Genomic DNA, 18,237 nt, shown 5'->3' with positions numbered 1-18,237 from the left:
ATAAGGAACTCCAATAGAGTGTATTTACTTTATAGTAAAGTATTTCTTACATTCTGCAATCAATAATGTATCTTTTTGTATAATCAATGATAAAATATATTTTGTTTAGATTATTATAATCTTTTATTTTCGTGTTAGCTGGTCGTTATTATGGATCACATAAAGTCGAAATAACTTGGTCTCCCTTTTAGGTATTTGGACTACGCTTACTTTCCTGAACAATGGTTTTAAGTACGCCGCGTCTGATTGGTTAAAATGATGACGAGCTACTAATTGTAGCCAATGAACAACGGTTTTAGTAAAGATAGTCGTCTGCGATTGATTGGTATCCCGTCATGCTTCATGTTGTGACCCAAAATGGCGGAGCTCTAGCTATTTTTACGACTTTGTGGGGATAAAATTACCATTTGTCTTCCCTCTGTCCCAAAGTATAGTAAAAGTCTATTCCCTTATGTAGGATTTATCCTATCCAACTTCCCTACTGCTTGGTATGTCGAATGATAAATGCTATACGGTATAAGTACATGCCAGAAGTGCTAAGGAGCACGCTGGATTTCGAAGACGCTCATTTGCATATCTAAGGTGTGTGTCTGAATGGACGGCAGTTTTGACCGTTGGTAGTGTATACAAGCAATGTGTACACTCCGGCACGTAATATTACCCTTCTTGTTTGGTATCCGGGTCGACATGAAGTGCTTGTTGGAGTGTTTGAGGTAAGATTTAAAAGTTGTTACAAGGTCACAAATCGATCTGTTATGACTTTGGCATGGACCTATGTTGACAAACTGTACAGATGGCGATTGTAATGTCGAAGTACGGTATTAAAACATTTGACAGCACGAGAATCTAGCAGGTGGCGTATTGAGTTACATGTTTAGAGTAGTCAACGATGTATGTCCACTCGCCTTTGTTGTCTAACATGGAACGGTTATTCGGTATTTTGGCTCTTAAAGCTATCACATTCCGTGTATAGTACTTGTTGCCCTCCAGAGCTTCTTTGTATCTGTTTTACAAGTGTTTGACTGTTTGGTATAAACATGTTATAAGAAAACACCAGAATAGTTTGCACAAGATTTAAAACACTTATCGTTTAAGCCAATTTAGCCACTTGAGTGATATGAGGGAGTACCAGTTCCACAGTTGACACAGTAATTAGGTTGTTGTCTAATTTATGACTCTGAGCTAGTATAAAACTACCTCTGTCAAACAACTTGTTCCAGCTTATCTAGGCATATCCAATTGGTAATCTCTGTTATCAAATTTGTTGTTGTGTTGCGTAGAAAAGCAGTTGTAAGTTAGCAGACCAATGTAGATATGCTAATTACTATCCAATGATGAATGATGATATAAAATCTTTACATGCACAGATTTCAAGATATTTGAGAAGAGAATGTCTCCACGACTGTTTGTTGTTTTATTGGGGCATCATATTTTCTTGTAGTACTTTTTGCTCACATTGGATGTGGTCATCATCACGGACCGGCAATTATAATTGTACTTTATTTTAACAAGGACATTATTATTTTACTCAAATGACCTTTATGAATTTTTCCCTTTTCCTCAAAAGGTATTTGTAAAAGCAACATGGCCAAGGAAAAGATTATATGCAAGCTGTGCAAGATAGTCTACACAACTAAAGAGGTAAGTTACAATACAAATGTAGCAAATATGTTACTAAGTACAATCTGGGGTTTTGCTTGATAGTAACATAATACAACGTATCAAGGAGGTTATATCCTTAGGCGTAGCAAACAGTGATACTGATAGTGTGTATATTGTCAATTCTGGAAAGTCATTTTTGTGCTCTCTTAAACATTTAAGTTTTAACGTAAATTAGAGACAAACCTACTGCATACTGGTTTTCATGCATAACCTGAACCTTCCTTCCATTGTTTTAGGAGTTGGAAGAACACAGTTGGAGCCTCCTCCATCATAAGGAGTATGAGGCTCAGCATGGCAAGTACGTGCAATTATACTGGTGTTATGATTATATTATGTTATTATTATGTTTCATCTGTTATTCTATTTTTTCTAAATGTACAGTAAATTTGAATATGTGCTTATTCTTTTTTTTTAATCAATCACAACTTTTTAAATTTATCACCTGTAACTGCAATGATTCATTTACAGTATCAGATGACTTTTTAAAAATTGCTTCTTTCATGGCTAGGAACTCTGCACATGACTGTACCTTGTGCCACACTACCTGTGTGGGCCTGTCAGCCTACGTCAAACACCTCAACTCTGATACACACCGCCACAATAGACAGAACCGTCTGGAGGGAAAGACGGTCTCCCCACCAAAAGAAAGGTCAGAATGTAGCATGCACAATGGACGTGACAACTTGTTTGCTTAATGCAGTTATAGCTTTGTACTGACATTTTGGTACTGAGGAAATAGAAGACATGTTGCACAGTAAAAATATGTTAACTAAACTTTATTATTTTTCCAGAACACAGATTTGTCATAACATAAGTCACTAAAGGCATTAGTTGCTATGTTGTTGTTTTTAGTTCTTCAAGTTGAAACCATGGTATGAAAATTTGAAAAGACAAAATAAAACAAAACATTATCCGTATGTCATAAAATGTTAAGGATGGGTGTGTAGCTGCAAGTTTTGTATTGAAAGTACACGTATAGTGACAAATGACAATGTTTACTTTTTAATACAGGTCTCCTGAGCAGTTGTGATATTGTTTAACCATAAGGCATAAGACTGAGCATACACTGGAATCTATTTTCACTTATATCTTCCACAGGGACAGTACGAGATCTCATAGAAGAGTGTCCCCTCCTGATAAAGGAAAGCCAACTATCAGACCTGCCAGCAGAAAGGGAACTTATCAAGGTAGTCCTGAGGGACAGGATGCCTGGACTGGGGGGGATAGTCAGGGGATGAGGAGAGGTAGACAGAGGCGCTGGGACCAAGGCCCTCAACGTGGTAGAAGTAGGGGAGGACACAGACGATGGGAAGATCAGACTAGAAGCCCTGTTGGTACACCCCCAGCCATCTCACCAAGGTGGAATAACCCACCAGGTGAGCAGTATCAGCAGTGGTCACAAGAAAGCCCAGTCCCCTACCATCAGAACATGCAGCAGACAGCACAGAACTACTACTATGAAGACTCATTTGCATACGAAGATGGCTTCCATGCCTTTAATTATGAGTATTGTGGACCTAATAGATACAGACAAGACGGTCATAGATTCACTAGGGAGGCAGAAAGGCCAAGGTCACATGAAAGGAGATATTCTCCTTATGATCTAAGACATAGGGCAAGAGGACGAGGATCAAGAGAAGATGCAGCTCACATGCAAGAAGATTCTTTTGTACATCAAAGAAGGTCTTCTGCTGGCATGAGTCAAGAAAGGAATAGATTCCCTGTTGGTACCCATGGTAGAGACAGGGACCCAAATGTCCCAGAGAAAGAGCTGGAAAGGCCAGCTCAAGACATTATGCATAGCCCCTCTGATAGCAGAGCCAACAATAGTGTTTCAAACAGTTCCTCAAGTAGACACAGGTGGTCAAGACCAAGCCATGCAACTGGAGACCAAGAAAATGACCATGTAAGGCACCAAAGTGCAGAAAGACCTCATTCTTTGCCATCTTCACCTAGAAGGACAAGCATGCCTTCATCTGAACGAAGGCGTTCACTTGACATTGCTCTGGAGCTCGAGGCACCAACGGATGCAGAAAGGAAGTCTGACTCAAACCTCAGACCAGAACATAAAGTAGAAGAGAGAGGCTCATCAGAAACAGAACGACGAAGAGAAACCTCACACAGCTCTCGTAAGACTTCTGTAGAAACCCCAGTCATGAAAGCTGCTTTGCTTGAGTTAAGCAGAGTGAGAAAAGGTAGCTTCAAGACCGCTGAAAAGGACATCCCCAAGCCCACCATAGAGACAGAAAAGACCAAGGTAGATAGGGATTCGTATGTCCAGCAGGTACTCAGTAGAGCAGAGAATTTGGGCAATCTTCTCAGGGCCAAGAGGCAAGAAGAGAGTGAAAGGGAGAAACTGCCTGTGTCGTTGGAACAGAGGGTAAAGAGAAGGATGGAGAAGTTTCTTACACCCAGGGGGGATCAGAAAGAAAAGACTGGCCAGGTAGAGTCTACTCCAGGTGTGCAGAAGGAGCAAGTGAGTTAATCTGATTTTCTTTTGTGAAGTATTGTCATCCTTATTGTTATATAGAGGAGAAGCATGATGCTTCATCAAGAAGCTATTAGTGGTGTCACTGTAGTTTGGGCCTAGGAAAAAAATGTTGTGTTTCCTGTTTCAGTCCTGAAAAAATTAGGGTCGGTAGGTAGGGATTATCTTTTTTTTTCTTGTATTTTTTTTTAGGCTGGCCAAAATTCTAGTGATACATATTTACAATACAGTTGAACAAAGTAAACTGAAATGTATGATGACACTTGTCTTTCAATGTCAAACTTTAATTTTGTGCATGATAGATACATTTATCCTTCATTAGATGGGACAAGCAGTGTTTTACTTCAATAGGAAGCAGGCTGAATGAAAATTCTAACTGGAATCTATGTGACTCCACTGCCCACCCCAAAAAAAAGTCTAGGGTTGGCAGGTTTTTCTAGGGTAGGTAGGGAAACAGGAAACACAACATTTTTTTCCTAGGCCTTGTGTATATAGCCAAGCACACCAGGTGACTCCTATTCTAGATGAGTGTGTTGGATTTTTTAACTGCAGATGTCTGACATTCTAAGTCCCGGAGTTGTCTGTTTGATTGGTCTCTGTATATGTCATTTGATCTTGTGAATTTGATGACACATGCATTATGATTTGAGGCTATCATACAAATGTAGGCTGACAGTGATTCTCATCATGATCACAATCCTTTTCTTTAACACTAAGAGCTGGCAATTTGCTAGAAGTAGTAGAACCACATACATATACTAGTACTATGATTCATACTATTTATGAGTATGATAATATAATCTTTGTCTGGGTGAGAAGGTAACAATGTAATACTGCAGGGTTGGCAACTTTGCAAAAGGTTTTAACAAACTGTGTTTCATATGCTTACAGTCAAAACAGCAGGAAGAGAGACAAGGGTTGTCCTGTCCTAAGGACAATGTTGTATCAACCAGACAGCCCAGCACTGCCCCCCTCCCCACCGAGTTGCTTGATGACTACAATGAAGTTTCCATGGACACAGAAGACAGCAATGATGAGCGTCCAGGTATGCAAGTGTTGGTGATGTTGTTGGATCAATGGTGCTTGTTGCTGTCATTTTATGCTACTCATACTGAGAGAAGCCACAAATCATATGGCATAGCACACCACTCTTGTACATTTTTATTTGTAAGTGAGCCACCACACACTGTATATTGCCAAATGCCAATATTTTCTTTTCTTCAACACAGGACTCACAGTTTATAATATCTCCTTAGAATAACCGAAGTCTGAACCCCTACCACTAGCTAGTCTGGCATAGCTAGTCATTCCCATAACCTACTGATTTAGAAGTGGTGTAATGCTAATAAGTAGAGTTCTGCATCCTGTCATTTGTCCGTGGTAATTTTTTTTATATCTAGAGATGTACTAAAGAAAATGTTCCTGTTTAACTTTACAGGACGGCCTGGCCCAGACCTTATGCCTTCCCTCCTGCTAGAGGTACCAGCCACAGTCCCCCCACCCCCAGAGGTAAGCTACTCCCAATGTTATTTCTGTATGTCAAAGTTGGATTAAGTCCATGGTCCAATTTCCTCCGGGGCAAGTGGAAATGCTGATTGGGTAAGGTTTACTAGTATATCCTATGTATACTGGCCTGATCGGGCTGGTGCATATTTTCCACGGGTGATATTGGTCATAGATATTGGTCCAATAGTCTGGCTAGATTATGCTCCCAGCCCCAAAAGCCAATTGTCAACATTCTTAGCTGGTGATTAAGGCATGTGTTTAGATCATGCTTCTTGTGATTTTCTATTGGCACATGATGTCCACACATGCTTTGAAAGTATCATTTACTGATAAGGCTTTCCTTGTTGCAAGTAAAATGCATACTTAGGCCAGTGAAAAGTTAGTTCAAACTGGAAGATGTTTTGTGTACTTGTGCAACCCTGTTAAGAAGTATGGCAAGTGCTTTGTTCTTCAATTCAAATGTGACTGACAAGTAGCTAGTAATATGTAAGACCTAATAACTAGGACATGCCTTATGTTTTTAGGTGAGTGAAAGAAAGGGAAGTTCTCATCATGATGGAAGCTACTTGCAGATACTGCCTGAGAAGGATGGGAAGAAAGTTGGGGAAGCCTCAGACACAGACAGCAACAGCAGGCCAACAAAAGATATCTCCTGTGAGAAGCCTGGCTTTTCACTAAGGACAGCACACCAGAAAGGAGAATCACTTGCAACAAGCAGCCATTCTGCACTGATGTCACCAGCCCCATCCTCTACCACACAAACTTCAGCTACAGCAAGCAATATCCTTAAGGTCTGTACAGAAACAACATTGCATGCAACAAAAGACAACTCTCTAACTACCTCACCACCTACTACTACAAGTTCACCAGGTTCTCCCAGAACCTTTTCCCTCCAAGCCTTTAGGGCCAAGTACAGCCACTCAAAGTCTTCCTTTCCTCCTTACCCTCAGGACTCTTTTAAGTCTCCTACTACTGTCACAAAAAGCAAAGACATGATGGGCGCTGGTAGTGCAGAAACTACTCGTACCATGCTGGGGAGGTCCACTAGTTGTCCTGATGAGAGACAACCTAGAAATCCAAGCAGTTGCGATGGGATGGACAGCAGTGGAAAGAGAATCAGTGATAACGCTGCCTCTCCAAGCGAGGGGCGTGTCAGAAGAACTAGTGAAAGTGATGGTAGCGACTCTGAAGGAGCTGCAGCGAAAGTGCTGGAGAAGCTCCAACTTCCACCGCATCTGCAGAAAGAGCTGGGCAAGTATTTGTCTGCCAAGAGCAAGACTGGTGGTGGGACGATGCAGCCCAACATCGCGGGAGCACGCAGCAGGCTGAAGCCGGGGAGTAGCCAACAGCGGAAGGGAGAGGTCACGGAGACTGGTCTTCCCTCGGCACTCATCCAGTTCCTGAACTCTCCCAAATCACGCAACAGGCAACACCAACAGTGGAGCCAGCTGGTTCAACATCAACAGGTTAGTGGATATCACAAGTACATTTTGTACATATTGTACATAGTATATAGGGCCTGGTAATGTATGGAAGAATTCATGGAATATTTTTTACTTTTGTGTTAAGTACAGTCAAACCTGCCCAAGACGACCACCCGGGGGACCGGACAAAAACGGTCGATTTGGACAGGTGGTCGCTGAGAAGAGTATCAACTTAAAACATGCCCGATGCAAAGTACAAATGGTTTCCGTTGTGTTTAATGCCAAATAGCAAGCACACTGCATGCACGCAAAGAAGCGAGGTCTTTAATGTCAAATAAAACACGCACATTGTAAACTGTAAATTTAACCCCAAAATCCGACGCAAACTGGCCGATTTCGGCACAAAATCGCGCTAGTTATCGTAAAAAATCGATGAAAACCTCAATTTTGAAAATGATGCGGTCGTTATGGGTCCGAATTTGGGCCGGTCGCGGTCGCGTTGGCCAGGTGGTCGTTGAGAAAAGGTCGCTTAATGCTTACGTCAATGGGAAAATAAATCGGGACCGAGAAAAAGCGGTCGAAATGGCCAGGTGGTCGCTGAGAAGAGGTGGTCGCTCGGGCAGGTTTGACTGTACTAGTAAACTAAAGAACTGAAAAGCACCAAAGAATATCTGTTCATTATAGCTTGGGTACTTTTACTGAAATCCAGCCATTGATCAGCCTTTTTGTTAAGTAGACACATGTGATAATGTTTTTCCTTGTGCAATGTTTTCTTCAGGGCCAAAAACAAAAAGCGACCAGACTTCCTAGGTTTGGCCTCCAGCTTGGGCCACCTTCCCTCTCCAGTAGCCAAAATGACCTGGATCCACAAGCAATCACAATCAACCTGCAGGATATAGCCCTGCACGAACTGTCCATGGAACAGCTGAAGGAGATCAGCGAGGCTGCAGCGGAGTTACATATCACTGCAGACAGTGATCACGACACACAAGAAGCAGGGGACAGGTCACAGGACCAGGACTGTGTTACAGGAGGAGGCAGTGTTAGAGTGAAGATGGAGCCCCCGTCTAATGACTCACCCAGTCTGGAGGAGCCACCAGTAACAAACTCTCCAACAGGGTCCAGTTCACTGAGAACGCAAAGACGTCGTCGTGTCTCAACACAAGCGCCGGAAGAACATACGGATACGACTGTTATTTCTTCCCGCTCCCATCAGCCTAGCACAGTGAGGAAGGAACCAGAGACCACATCAGAGCAAAGAGACACAGAGCCATCAGAGCACCAGCATGTCCAGTCTGCCCAGGAGGAGATCAGAGACAACGTTCCCTGCTCCAATGATGAGGGACACCAGTCTGAGCCTGTGCGACTTCCTGCTGTTGAGAAGGAGACTCCAGTCACAGCTCCCCCTCAAACTGAATCACCCCTCCCTCCTGGTGTTGTCATTAAGCAGGAGAAAGAAGATGCAGATGTTGAGGTGGCCACACCACAGGTAGAACTGCAGGAGAACAGGGAAGAGAATAACACAAGAAACAAGAGGACGTATGCTGAAGTCGATGTAGCTGTTGGTGATGCAGGTGGTGCTGCACAGGACCAGGTGAAGAAGAGGAAACCACAGGATGGTTCGGAGACAGAGACCAGTCCCAGGGTGAACCTGAACCACCTGCTGACCATCTCCCTGCAGGAGGAGGGGCTGCACAGGAAGCAGGCTGCCGTGGAGCAGCGCATCGCTGAGGTCAAGGTCATCATGCAGAAAGCTGTGGATGAGCTACACCAGCTGGAAGTCAAGAAAGCTCAGGTGGGAAGAGCCTAGATTCAACCTTACTGAAGACTGAAAATTCCAAAATAGTCCTTTGTGATTTGTAACTTACACTGATTTTTCTGAATTTCTTCTTTCTATTCTTTTGGGGTGTAAATTGCATATACAGAAAAGACTGGCACAGGTGATATAGAAAAGCTATACATGTACATGTATAAACACATTGTGAACCATGTTTTTTTACATCAATGTCTTTTTTCCAGGTTGTCCAACAGGTGTCCCACCTGAGGCAGAAGAGGCTGGAGATTCTGCAGGGTGCAGTTTCACAACGGAGCTCTGCCTCTAACTCACGAGCATCGACCACCGTGGCCTCCCCGACCCACAGCACCCCCAGGGACCAGTCTCCCCGCCCTCCCTCAGCCATGGACCAAACCAAGACTGCAACGCACAACACGACTCTGTCTGCCTTAGAACAAAGTGCCATCTCCTCAGCAAACAACAGTGGCGTCCTCCAAGACCAGTCTCACCTGACAGTTCAGATTGACAGCAGTTTGAATCTCTCCCACGGAGACACCACTGTGGTGAGAGTGAAGGAGGAGCCTGTGTCACCCACAAGTCTGTCTGCACAAGGTGTCAGTCAATACGCCACACCCCCTGAGTTCTTGTTATCACAGTCTCTTGCTGATGCTAGAAGATCAGAATCCTATGCAAGCCTTCCCACCAAGTCTACCCGTAGAAAAAGAGACCGGTCTGCAAAGTCCACCAATAGTTCATGCAATGACAGTGTCAGCAACCAACCCAGCACTGCTGTCAATACATCTGCACATACGCTGCTTTCCAGTAGTGGTAACCTCAGGATGAGAGAAACTGCTGCTCCCATCGTTCCCACCTTAGATTTCGGTGATGCAGAGGAATCACAGACCCAGTCCCCAGTACAACAGCAAACTAAGACAGGGAAAGTGGCCGGTGTTCGGATGGAAGTGGACGTAGGGGGAGAAGAAAAGAACAGTCAATATCAGAGCCCCATGCTCAAACAGTTGGCTGCTAACTTTCAACAGCTAAGAAGTGCCTCACAACACTTCCTTGAGGAGAGTGAAAACGTTGTTAGTACCCCTCAAAGTACACCCGTGGTGTCGATACAGGGAGGGAAACAAGGAAGTGGCAATGTAGCTCTATGCAGTGTAGATGACTTGCTGCTTGCCCAGCCTGGTACATCAAAGGACAGTACCACAGGTACAGATAAACGACAGACACAGAGAAAGGGTAAAAAGAAGAAGGAGGCACGGACAGATAATTCAATGAGGCCACCAAGCAGGGCATCCAGTGTAGACAGCGTGGGGAGCTCCAAGGGGGCAAAGAAAAAGAAGAAGAAGAGAAAGCCATTTCTCCAGGCTGCACCATCAGAGACAAGTCCAGACGACCATCCACGTGTGCCAAGGAGGAAGCCCAAATCAGCAAAGAAGGCAGCAGCTAAGTCAGCAAGCAAAGGTAGACAGGGTGTAGACAAACGTACAGACAGGGACAGCTTCTCAGAAATAGTGGACAGCGTGCTGTCCCAGCCTAGGAAGGTGATGAAGAGTCCAGACAGCACCGAGCAGGTTCCAGGAGAGTTGCTGTGTCCGACCAGCCCTGCCGAGAGTGTGTCGCTGATCGATGAACCAAAACAGGAGACTGAAGTGCTGGTTATCGACTCGGATGAGGAACACAAGCAAGATCATGTCACCTCCAGCCACCCTACGCCTGCTGAAGAACAGAATGTGGTGTCATCTACCTGTACTACTAACTCATCCCCGCCTGAAGGGGCTACACTGCCTCAGTTGCCAAGGTCAGCGTTCTTGTTACCTACATGAAAATAGTATTAATGGTATTGTATTGTGTTTCTTTGTCAAGGTGTGTGGGTTGGTAGATATTTGAATACAGTAGAATGGCAGGATGTGAGGTGGTAGATGATATGATTGGAGATTGTCAAGCTAAGAAGGTTGTCAAGATAGGAAGGTTTGGGTCTGGTCTAAAGTTTGCCCGTCCTGCTTAGTTATAGAATAGGATGTTAAGCTAGGCCTGGTTTTAAAGTTGGTCCTACATAGAAAGCAGAAGAGAAAATCTTACTTAATACAGTAATTGACAAAACACAATATTTTACAGAGCTATGGGGTCTTTGATTTCTTGCTGTCTTTGTAGCTACAAGCATTTTGTATTTTGCAACATAAACCATTCTTCAAGTATTGAATTCATTTGTTAACTTGAGGATGATGTTCGTCCGTCAGGTGTAGTTAACTTGATACCTCAGTGGTATCTGACAGAAGTTTGACAATTTTAATTCCTTTTTTGCAGGCAACAACTATTGATCCAGCCAGGTGTAGCACAAAAGTTTAGAAAACAAGTAAAGAAAGAGGGTAAGTCAGACTCTATTGTATGTTTCAGGCAAGTGTCAACTACATTTGTATGTGGTCATTTTAGGTTCATTTTGATGCATTGATTTTATTTGTAGTTCAGTTACAGTACATTTTCCCTGTGTGTTGGGTTTCAAATATATATGTCAGGCTTCACTTATGCTCATCTTTACTGATTTGGAAAGTGCACACATATTAGCTCTAACTGTTGTATTTTTCACACTTGTATTTCAGCTTCTAGTGTAGGAAACACAAACGAGACTCCCACATCCAGCCAGTCTGACCCCCCTCCCCAGTCTGTGGCAAATAGGACTAATGACCACACCCCTGGCTCCTTTGTAGGGCACACTGGAGGAGTAGTGGCTATTCAGGTGCTCATTTTTTTCATTGGAACCTTCCTTCCATAGATGTGTCAAAAAGGGTTGCTACACCATCATGCTAACTATTTCCCCCGTTACCCCGGGGAGCAGGCAAGCATAAAATTCAGATTGTTCTGCACTGTCATTGCTGTAATTTTTTTGTCATTGACAGTCTGAATCTCTAGTGAGGAATTCTTGGCCATAATAAAGCTTGTAACTACTGTTTTCCAGTGTGATTGTTAATGGTTAGGTGTATGACTTTTGTTGCAGATCTCAGGAGACTTTTTGTACAGCGTGTCTGCAGACATGGTGGCTAAGGCCTGGAGTCTAGTCAGCAGGGAGTGTGTACAAGTGTATAAGGGGCACAACAGGAAGATTAACTGTCTACAGGTGAGGGGGTATGATATGGCAAGTTGTCAGGGTATTTTTGTGGCTTGGGCTGTTGAATCTAAGGTTCTAGCTTCTAAGTCCTAGTAGCAGGCCCCAATGTTGTATGCCATTGGGAAAAGCACTTCGCACCTACTAGTATTTCCCCACTCGATTTGCTGGTGAGTATCTAGCTCCAGTTAGAGATGTATTTCTCCACTCAAGTGAACACGCTTGCCTAGCTTCAGGGATGTTTTCCTTAGATGGCACATTAAGCCAGAGGTCCTATGTTTAAGGATAGCCACGCCCTGAGCACATCAAGAACCCATTACACTTGTAAAAAAGAGTTGGGGTCCATTTCAGTGCGAGTGGAGTAAACACAGCTTGTATTGCAGTACTACATAACTGTTGTGTTACACCTAAATGCACTTTACCAGTTACACAAAACAAACAAAAATATATGTGTAAAATCTTTTATCTAGCTACTTACAAGCAAATGGAGTACCATAGGTTGAAACTGTATTCAGATTAGGAATTAGTAACAGTTACTGGTAGGGGCATTGATAATTTATAATAGTAGAAAAAAAGTAGTAAAGAAACATGTAGTTGATCTTGGAGAAACTGATCCCTCCTTCCATTGTTTCCTACAGGTGGTGAAGAGTCAGGGTGGGGAGGAGAGGCTGTACACAGGCTCTAGTGACAAGACTGTCAGGTGTTACAATGTAAAGGTGAGAACATGAAGGACTGAAATGTTGGACACCATGTAGATGCCCCTTGCCAGTGGTTTGGATGTTTGAATGTATATTTGTATAAGAGACACCGTTAGTGATACTTTTATGCCATCTGCTAAAGTTGGAGGTCATAAAGAAAACAATGTTCTTATTCTTATTTACCTGTAATGTATAATCATCACAATTCCTGACTGTTTCCAGACGGCAGCCTGTGTGCTGAAGTATGAGCTGGATGACAGGGTGCTGTGTATGCACCAGAACTGGAACACTCTGTACCTGGGACTGGGTAATGGCCAGGTCATCTCCATCAATACCCAGGTAAGGACAGATGTCAGCCAACAGTTGTCTGGGAGTCCACACACAAACTAACAGCAGACTTGAATGGTACCACATACATGCAAGGGCAGAGATTGCCATCTGACAGACAGAGTCTGCAATTCTACTTGTTGATCAGGGTTTTGTTGACAGAGATTGCAATCAGGATGCTAGGAAGGTGTTAGGGTGGCCTTGCATGGATTGTGAGTTTCAAGTCAATCCATTGATTTGAAGTGACATGTATGAAGTTAAAAAGTTCTGACTGTCTTTTAAAGGTTTCTTTACACACAGAGAAAAATTTACAGACCCTGATCAGGATCTCTAATGGTCGAATCACTGATTGTACTGACAAAGGTTCTGAGCACGATGTATCTCTACAGAGACTGATCATTTTCTCTACCGGGAAAATTGCCAGTTCTGCCAGATTGTGACATATATATTTTGTATAAAGTGGCTTAAATTACAACTTAGACTGCTTTCGTTTGTTACTGGCTTCAGTCTTAATGCTGTTGGCTTAACGTAAATGTTTTGTTTAGACGAGGAAATGTGTGGACAAGTTTGACTGCCACACTCCCCGGGCCATCAGCTGCATAACAACAGGGAAGGAGGGGCCGCGGCGCCTGCTGCTGGTGGGGTCGTACGATGCCACCATCTCTATCAGAGACGCCTGGGACGGGCTCTTACTCAAAACCCTCACTGGACACTCCAAAACACCCCTCTGTATGCAGGTAGGTGCTTAGAAGAACATACATGATTGGGATGAACGAAATATATGTTTTACAATTGTCATCATCCGATGTGAGTTGCCATCTTGGAATACCAAAAGCTACAAGTTGGCCACACATTTCCATCAACTAGTTAGGCAAAAGTAGTATATCGTCTGTCTGTTCCAGGCTGCAGTACTGTGTCATGGATGACTAGTACTGGTATTGCCTAATATTCCTGACGAGATTAGTGCCCAATAACAACTTTTCATATTAACTCCCACTATCATGTCATCTACATTTGATTACAATTTTCCCCCCAACATAAGTTACACTAAAATGTGAACTTAAACTACCAATTCTTGCCCATGTTACTTAGTGTGAGTGTTACTTTTAACAGCATAAGAATTATAAAAGGACCAAGATAAAATGTTCCCTTAAGCCCCGTTTACAAATCAAGAAATTAGCTCGGCCGAGTTGTCAACGAGCTCTAAATTACGAGGAGGTATGACTCTGATGCCGATGAAGAAACTCTGCCATTTGCTCGTAGGTATCAGGGTCATGCCTCCTCGTAATTTAGAGCTCGCTGACAACTCGGCCGAGCTAAATTCTTGATTTGTAAACGGGGCATAACAGAGACTTTGTATCTCCACACATACAGGTTGTTAACCACCTTGTGTACAGCGGATCAGCTGACACCATGGTCATGGCCCACAACATCAACACCGGGGAGTTACAGGGCATCTACAAAGGACACAGCCATGCAGTGACTGGTATCCACGTGGTCGGCAAGGTGAGGATCATGGGTTAGGGTAGGGTTAGGGTAAAGGTCAGATTTTCCGGTTTAGGATAAGGTTATAGCTAGGGTAGGGCTAGGAAGGCTTTAGGGCTTAATGTTTGGGTTTGGGTTTAGGTTAGGAAATGGTTGGGTTGTAGGGTTAGATTAGGGTTTAGAGTAAGGTTAAGGATAGGGGATAGGGCTAAGGGTTAGGTTAGGGCTTAGGGTTATGGTAAGGTTAGGGTTAGCTTATCTATGTAAACTATCAATACTGTAAGATGGTTTTTGTTTATCATTTTTTTGTTAGTAATGTGATTTACCCATTTTGATTGCTGTGCCATGCGTGTTCTTTGTATGTCCATTTGATTTTGAAGAAATAATAAAGGAATATTTATTTAAAACAAAGGTGATGATCACGGCATCGCTGGACCGACTGGTGCGTGTGTTTGAGGTGGCCTCCCAGGAGAAACTCCAGGTGTACGGGGGACAGAAGGACATGATCATGTGCCTCAAGGTGCACAAGAGTATGGTCAGTATCAACTATGTCTTCATCAACTGTACCTGAATGTAACATTGGGTGCAGGTGTATCAGTGATCAGAGGTTTAGGTTCAGCACTTGTACCTGTACTCAAACAATTTCAGGATTGGCCTATTTCATTCCTGAGGGAATATGAACAGCATCAGTATACATTCTCTTATCTTTGAACATTTATAGGCCAATTGTCAGTATTATTCTTCCATCTAAGATTTTGGTGCTTTATGTTTTAGGTATATGTTGGATGCTATGATGGGAGTTTGACTGCCTTGCCACTGGACTTAACCAAGAACTTTCGTTGTTGGGTGAGTAGTACCAAGAGTCATGTTTGAAATAATAACTTCCTAGTGGATGTATATGGCAAAAGCAAGAAACAAACAGCAGCCATTTCCACTAGGTTGTGTGGTATCTGGCCCCATAATGGAAAAGTTTTATTTGCTCAGCATTCAAAGTACATATAGCATAAACCCCTCACAAATGTTTAGATTCCTGCGTTTTGAGAGACTTCACAGATAATTTCACTGTTGAGTATTGTGTTAGTGGAAAACTCCTGGTGACAAAAACTGCATATTTATTAACTTCTTAGTGGCGCGGCTGTAGCCTGATATTCGGCATGCGGGGGCACCTGAAGCAGCACCTGGAAACAGACCACATCCAGCCCAACCAGACCATGATCACCTGCTGCTGGAAAACATGTGTCAAGGACTTCTGTATGAAGAAACACAATGTACAGGTAGGGTAAAGGTCCCTAGCCTTTAAGTTCACTTTGTCTAGGGCACAATAGTTGACAACAGAGCCCATCCCTCTCCTGTCACAGCTTTAACCTCCCCGACTGAAGTCAGATTTTTTACTCCCCGGTTTGATTGACGAGGAAAGCTAGGAATGATAGGAATTGAAACCATAATCTCTCGATCTCGTGTCCATTAACCTAGCCACTGGGCCATTTAACACCATGAATGGCCTAGGTGTAGGTAGCCACATTGAAATTATACCTAACTTTTGATTTTTTAACAATGCCCTTTGTCAACACTTTGATACATGTACGTCTTAGCAAATTTCAGTAATGGCATCTAATATAATGCAAAAATGTTTTATTCTAATATGGTAACCATATTACTTCATAACTAATTTTCATTTGCCATTAACTTTTTCTTTCCTGCAGGAGGTGCAACAACACCTATCTACTCATGTGGATCAGCACTATGTGAAGGAGTTGTGACAAACAATTCATCCCAGGAGATCAGATAGAATAGCAATGTCAACTCTCAAGGACCAAGTTCACTTTGGTGTAGTTTTGTTTCCTCAGAAAGCACGTAGCCAGGTCTTTTTTTTTATATTGTAATCACTTTTTGTAAGACAAGCATTTTGAAGGCTACAACTGATGCTGTGAAAGGTATTCAGTAGATAGGTCCCATACTGTATAGGTCATGTGAAGTTTGACTTCCAGTCTGGAGTTGTAATATCGGTTGTGTCTTATTTTGTAATGAAAAAGGGGAAGAAAGTTCTCCCAATTGGACTTTTCTTAGGTCCATCATTGTATACTTGTCATCGGTGTGAAGCAGAAAGTATGTAGCTAGTGTGGTCTTTAATAACCAAAAGAAGGTTAAGAAAGATTGATAAGTGGGTATCTCACTGGACTTGCACTGGGAAATTGCATCAACTTTGCAAATTGTGTCAATTTTCTTTACTGGAAAATTGCCACTGAATTAAAAACCGTTGCGCCTTTTCGCCAATGGTAAAATTTTTTAAAACTTGAAAAAGGTACGTCAATCGGTGCTATTTAGGGCCACTTTGCGAATGCCTGCCACAATTTGGCACAGTCCAGTGACATACCCACATGTAACTACTCAACTGGTTGCGGTGGATACTATAGAATGTAGACGCAATTTAAAAACAGAGATCATTGTGCATAATGTACACACATTTTTTACTGTGTTTGCAAGTCACTTCTCATTTGGTCTCGGTCCTTTGGTCATGAGTTTCAAGGGCTTTAATTCAAAACTAAGTACTGTATGGATAAAGAACTGTAAATATAGCAAATGCTGCTGGAGTGTCATTACCTTGTATTATACTTGGACTGATCTATCATCTTTACCAAAGGAAAGTTTGGATATATGTGTACAAAGTTTTAGCTATATAGATTTGTTGACAGCATAAGTAGACAGATTTTTCTACTCAGAGAAATATAATAGGGGAAGATCAGTCAGTAAACTCCCCCAGCCACTACTTTTTTTTTTTTACCTTCTACACATCTTCTGTATGGTGTTTGGAACTTACATTTTACCTCACACGAAAAAGCTATGAAAACAGCTGTATCATCTTTTCTGTTCAGGACATTTCCATACCAGTATTAGAGCAGTACATGCTCCGTCACTCTGAGAACTTCAAGTTAAGACTGTATCTATGTACAGGAGTGTGAGATAAACCAAGCAGGGTGCGGGTTGACAGACCTACTTGGATAAACATATACACTAGCGGGTAATCTTACAGCATTTTAATGGGTAAAGCTGGCTCCTGTGAGACATTCATTTGGGAATGTGTAGTCTATGGTAGATTGTAATAGCCTTAGGATCATCTTTTGAGGGAGCAAATATGGAAGCCATAGAAAGCTAAATAGGAGGGCACACAGGCTAAATTGAGTGATTAAATTTACCATAGTCAGCAGGAAATGCCCATCACATGTAAGCAAATTTCAGTTGCCCAGCTTGACATTTGTAATGTGTGGGGTGCTTTAGTTTTGGGTGTGTAAAGTCAAGTCCATCTAATGGACGATGTGCAAGTTGATACTAGCCAATACTACAAAATGTACCAATAATGGTCCATTCATGGTGATTGACAGATTGTATACATCTATCCATGATAAGTTGGTTTCCCACCTGTACTATTATCACATGTGCCAACAGTAATCTAAATTATTTTTATTTTCCAAATTTTACCCTAATCAAGTAGAAACTTGTTGGTGCTTTGGAGTGTGATACTGCCGTGCCAGTGATGTGAACTTACTGTATTTGGAGTTGTTATTTTTAATTGTGAAATGAAAGAAAGAAAGCTGCTATGGCATATTGAAGGAATTTGCCTTCAGGTGAATTTAGCTTGCTTTTATGAACTACACCCTTTGCTCATGAAGGCATGCCAAAAAGCAAGTCAGGTGACTAGGAAATCATATTTTTTTTTTATGTCTGGGGAGATAAGTGGCCATTTTTATGGGTAGGCATTTTTGGTT

At 42.5% G+C, this 18,237-nt stretch overlaps 1 protein-coding gene across 2 annotated transcripts; it reads left to right on the top strand.

The window, feature by feature from the left end:
• Nucleotides 1–321: 321 nt before the first annotated feature.
• On the top strand, nt 322–16,634 carry LOC118422965 (zinc finger protein 106-like). 2 transcript variants are annotated; one of them, XM_035830863.1, is made up of 22 exons: nt 322–713; nt 1,568–1,641; nt 1,899–1,960; nt 2,171–2,311; nt 2,761–4,138; nt 5,042–5,195; nt 5,589–5,659; nt 6,181–6,447; nt 6,607–7,122; nt 7,859–8,875; nt 9,100–10,661; nt 11,168–11,229; nt 11,461–11,597; nt 11,856–11,975; nt 12,602–12,679; nt 12,884–13,000; nt 13,534–13,725; nt 14,363–14,494; nt 14,886–15,008; nt 15,248–15,319; nt 15,601–15,747; nt 16,177–16,634. In XM_035830863.1, the coding sequence occupies exons 2-22, from the start codon at nt 1,585–1,587 to the stop codon at nt 16,231–16,233; spliced, it is 6,462 nt and encodes a 2,153-aa protein (XP_035686756.1). In that variant the 5' UTR covers nt 322–713; nt 1,568–1,584; the 3' UTR covers nt 16,234–16,634. The 2 variants fall into 2 exon arrangements, with proteins under 2 accessions (XP_035686756.1, XP_035686748.1); XM_035830855.1 differs by having other exon boundaries at nt 6,181–7,122.
• The last annotated feature ends 1,603 nt before the right edge of the window (nt 16,635–18,237 follow it).

Source organism: Branchiostoma floridae, chromosome 1 (assembly GCF_000003815.2).
Source record: "Branchiostoma floridae strain S238N-H82 chromosome 1, Bfl_VNyyK, whole genome shotgun sequence".
In the NCBI taxonomy this organism is placed as follows: domain Eukaryota; kingdom Metazoa; phylum Chordata; class Leptocardii; order Amphioxiformes; family Branchiostomatidae; genus Branchiostoma; species Branchiostoma floridae.
This window is presented reverse-complemented; position numbering and strand designations above follow the sequence as displayed.